This window comes from Triticum urartu, chromosome 7A (assembly GCF_056163025.1).
Source record: "Triticum urartu cultivar PI428250 chromosome 7A, HENAU_Tu73, whole genome shotgun sequence".
Classification (NCBI taxonomy): Eukaryota; Viridiplantae; Streptophyta; class Magnoliopsida; order Poales; family Poaceae; genus Triticum; species Triticum urartu.
The window spans coordinates 58,828,896-58,832,594 of record NC_141879.1 but is presented as its reverse complement, the minus strand read 5'-3'; the positions used below and the strand labels follow the sequence as shown (position 1 = coordinate 58,832,594).

Below are 3,699 nucleotides of genomic sequence, written 5' to 3'. Positions count from 1 at the left end.
ACAGCTTACTGCGTATGGGTGGCGGAGCAGGGCTACGTCGAGGCCATGCATGCAAGCGGGCCCGCATGCAAGCACGGGCGCAGTTCTGCGGGTGAGCATGCATGCTGCGGGTGGGCACGGGCACGCATGCAACGATGGGAATGGGCACTGCGTAGGCTTGGTCCATGCACCGCGTCAACTCTTGTTGTTGGATTCAAATGAACGGTCCTGATGCCCCAACGAGAGAGGCTGATCCAAACCCCACCGATTCAACCAATCAGGGCGTCTCATGCGGATCGATATACACTGTAGCTAACCCTAGCGCCTGATCTCAACCGTCCACGCACAACGATCGACGACCCAGTAGTGTGCGGGGTTTTGAGGGGTTTTGAGAGGGGTTTTGAGGGGTTTTGGCTGATTAGGGTTGAGCATAACTAATTCAAAAAAAATCAAAAAAATATAAAACTTGCACACATAGTCTTATTATGTCGTATAGTAACGAGAAAAAAAAAATATAAATATGATTTACATACATTTTTACGAAAAATCCTTCACAAAATTGTCATTCCTCGAACAATGTAGTATGGAGTTCAAGGGAGAGAGTAGTGGGCACCCGAGAGTATAGGTGGGGTTTTGAAAATGAAAGTGTGAAAACCTCACCAAAACTTCATTTTGGATTGACTAAGAAAGATCTTAACTTACTTTTCTCATTTTCATGTTTTTAAACTTGTTTTATATATAATTTTCTATTAAACCTTGTTTTTCCAAAAAAAAGAAAATAATAGAAAATTAATTCAATAAATAGTGAGACTTTAGATTTACACTATATAGGTAGAATAGATGTGTAGAAAAATTATTTGTCTGGTTTAGACAAGGTGCAAAAAAACTTGCTTAAATATGAGGCCGTTTACCCTACCTTTGAAGGTCATTTGAGACACACTTTTCATGACTATGAGTTCAACTTACCAAAAGGGCTGGGAATGATCAGCAAACAAACATATTTCAGTTGAGGTACTTTAGATAGCATTAAAACATCAATACCCCATCCCTAATTCAAATTTGAGCCCAAATTTGAATTTTATTTGGCTGGTTTAGACAAGGTACCAACAAACAAGTTCGAATAGAAATACGGGATACATAGTGACTACCAGTATGCATCAAGTTACAAATATTATTACATGCCCCAAATTTCAAAACTGTTCTCTGTTCTACCTCTTCCTACCACGTCGCGTGCCCTTCTTCGCCTTAACACTTCTTGTTTTTGGTTCAACTACACACACAAGTTCACTGATCATCTTGGTTTTTTTCACTGGTCTTTTCAACACCTCGCCAACACCCTCGTGATCAGTGTCTTCAATCTCAATGTTGACAGTAGTTTCAGTTTCTTCGGTGTGTACCTCAACATGGGTTTCTTTAGTCTGAACCTCGACATGCTCAGGTTCAGTTTGAACCTCGAGAGCAGTTTCTTCAGTCTGAACCTCGACACGCTTAGGTTCAGTTTCAACCTCGAGAACAGTTTCTTCAGTCTGAATGTTGACTGCAGCAGGATTTTCTTCACTCTGCTCAGGCTGAGGCACACTTCTCTTCTTTCTACCGCCATTGACTCTTGCTTTTTTTGTTGGCCAACACTGTTCAACAACAAGGGGCTGACTTGCTCGCTTCCTCCTGGCCATTGGGAAAATGTTATAGATATAGTAATTGGAAAAAAGCACCAAATCAAAACACAGACAAATAAACAAGAACATACTTTGGCTTATCAGGAATGTAACGGCATTTGACAGATCCCACTCTGTGCCCAAGTTCCTGGCACAACTTGCATCTGTTTTTGTTACCTTTTTGGGCCCTTTTTGGCTTTCCATCTTGATTTCCCTTCTTACTACTCCCACCTTTCTCAAACCATGCCTTGAATCTAGTCTGTTTAGGCCTGCCAGCCTTTCTTTTCGTCAAGGGAGGACACATGGAAAATTCAATGTCCACTTCAGGCCACTGAGACTGATCTGTTAGTGCTGGAATTGGAGTAGCATATGCAGCTTTGAATTTTGCTACCGAATAATATTCATGCAAATATGGGTGCATGTTTATCTTCGGTTGGGATGCTAAGAAGAGAATAGCATGCTCACATGGTTTACCAGTGTGTTGCCACTCGAGGCAAGTGCAATCATGCAATTCAGTGTTAACAACATGTCTCCTTCCAGTTTTGTTATCTCTAACTTCAGCACCCCAAGGTGAAGATTTTTCAACAAACAAATGTGAAAGACATCTGCTCCTATTGACCACCTGTTGTACCACTGCTGGAAGCTTATCACCTTGCAGACAATCACCTATCCTTCTTCTCAATTCCCACAACCGCATGAGCATGATCCTGATTTGGTCAACCATGTCATGCACAGGCAAATCTTTTAACTCCTTCACCTTGTTGTTGAAACTCTCTGCCAAATTGTTGTTGATGTGGTCACACTTGATGGCAGTGTTGAATGCTGACCTGTACCATAACAAAGAATGGTACGTGTTCAGCCATGGACCAAACTCATCACATGCTGCCATTATCTTATCAAGATGATATTTGTGTGTCTGTCTAGTGTAAGATCTTGCTGCAGGCCACATGCGCCCAAATTCTTCTCCTCTAAATTTTTTGATCAAATTCATCCACAAATGACCGAAGCACTCCCTCTGCTCAGCATGTGGGAAAACATTTTTCATTGAATTTTCAAGGCCCTTGCATGCATCTGTGTGTATAGCCAAAGGTGACACTGGCCCTAGGCATCTTTTCAAATGGATCATGAACCATGTCCATGAAGCCTCTGTTTCTGACTGAAACAAGCCAACAGCAATAGGAAACATCCAGTTGTGTCCATCTAGAGCATTGCATGCTGCCAACTGACCATTCCACTTGCCTGTCAAAAATGATGAGTCTATGCTCAAATATGGACGGCACCCTGCTTTGAACCCATCAATGCAAGGCTTCAAAGCCATAAAAAACTTGGAGAACTTGACTTCACCTTTGGCTGATACCTCTGTATCTATCTCCACAACACTGCCAGGTGACCTCTTTTCCACCTCTGCTTTGAAGTTGTAAAGCATCCTAAATGTATTTGCCGAATCACCATATAAAATTTTCATTGCCCTTTGTTTTGCCTTCCACACTGTGGTATATTTCAGTTTAATGGGGTACATCTTTTCCAAGTCTACTTTGAGTTTCTTCGCAGTAGTGTTTGCTGTTTTGGCTAAAATTGGGGTGATCTTTTCTGCAACCCAAAGTTGTGATGTCATGGTTGATACTCTCTGTGAACTTGTAATACAAGTATGTTGATTGGGGATTTGGTTAACCCTGACAGTACTTCCATCAGGTTGCAGTCTAGCAGATATGTACCACTTGCAAGGCTTCACACTACCATCAAATCCTCTGCACCTCGCATAAAACTTCTTTCTATCAGTCCAAACAGTCTTGGCATCAAACTCATGTTTCACTGCATAAGTCTTGAAACACATCCTAAACTCCTTCATGCTTGGGAACAACTTGCCTACTTCAATGACAGGGTTTTCTTTGTCATACACATGCACCAGCTCATCATCATGTGCATCATCTACCTCATCTGCAGCTTGTTGCATCAACTGTCCATCTACTTCTTCATCAGCATTAGCAGGCAAACTAGATTCACCCCTCTCCTGCTTATCTCTGTCATCGACTGGAATGCCAAAAAGTTTGGCCATCTCAATGTC

General features: G+C 42.0%; 1 protein-coding gene across 1 annotated transcript; it reads right to left on the bottom strand.

The window, feature by feature from the left end:
* Nucleotides 1–1,187: 1,187 nt before the first annotated feature.
* LOC147957719 (uncharacterized) lies at nt 1,188–3,483 on the bottom strand. The gene is made up of 3 exons (XM_087534667.1): nt 1,727–3,483; nt 1,458–1,644; nt 1,188–1,403 (listed from the first exon to the last, which is right to left on the bottom strand). Exons 1-3 carry the CDS (start codon nt 3,481–3,483, stop codon nt 1,188–1,190), a joined length of 2,160 nt encoding a protein of 719 aa, XP_087390793.1.
* Nucleotides 3,484–3,699: the final 216 nt, after the last annotated feature.

Excerpts from the sequence above, each read along its gene's own strand:
- LOC147957719 (XM_087534667.1), bottom strand. The coding sequence starts at position 3,483 with ATGAAGGAGTTTAGGATGTGTTTCAAGACTTATGCAGTGAAACATGAG. Across the intron at positions 1,645-1,726 it reads TACATTCCTGATAAGCCAAA|GAGGAAGCGAGCAAGTCAGC; the intron begins GTATGTTCTTGT and ends CCCAATGGCCAG. Across the intron at positions 1,404-1,457 it reads CTGAACCTAAGCGTGTCGAG|GTTCAGACTAAAGAAACCCA; the intron begins GTTCAGACTGAA and ends GAGCATGTCGAG.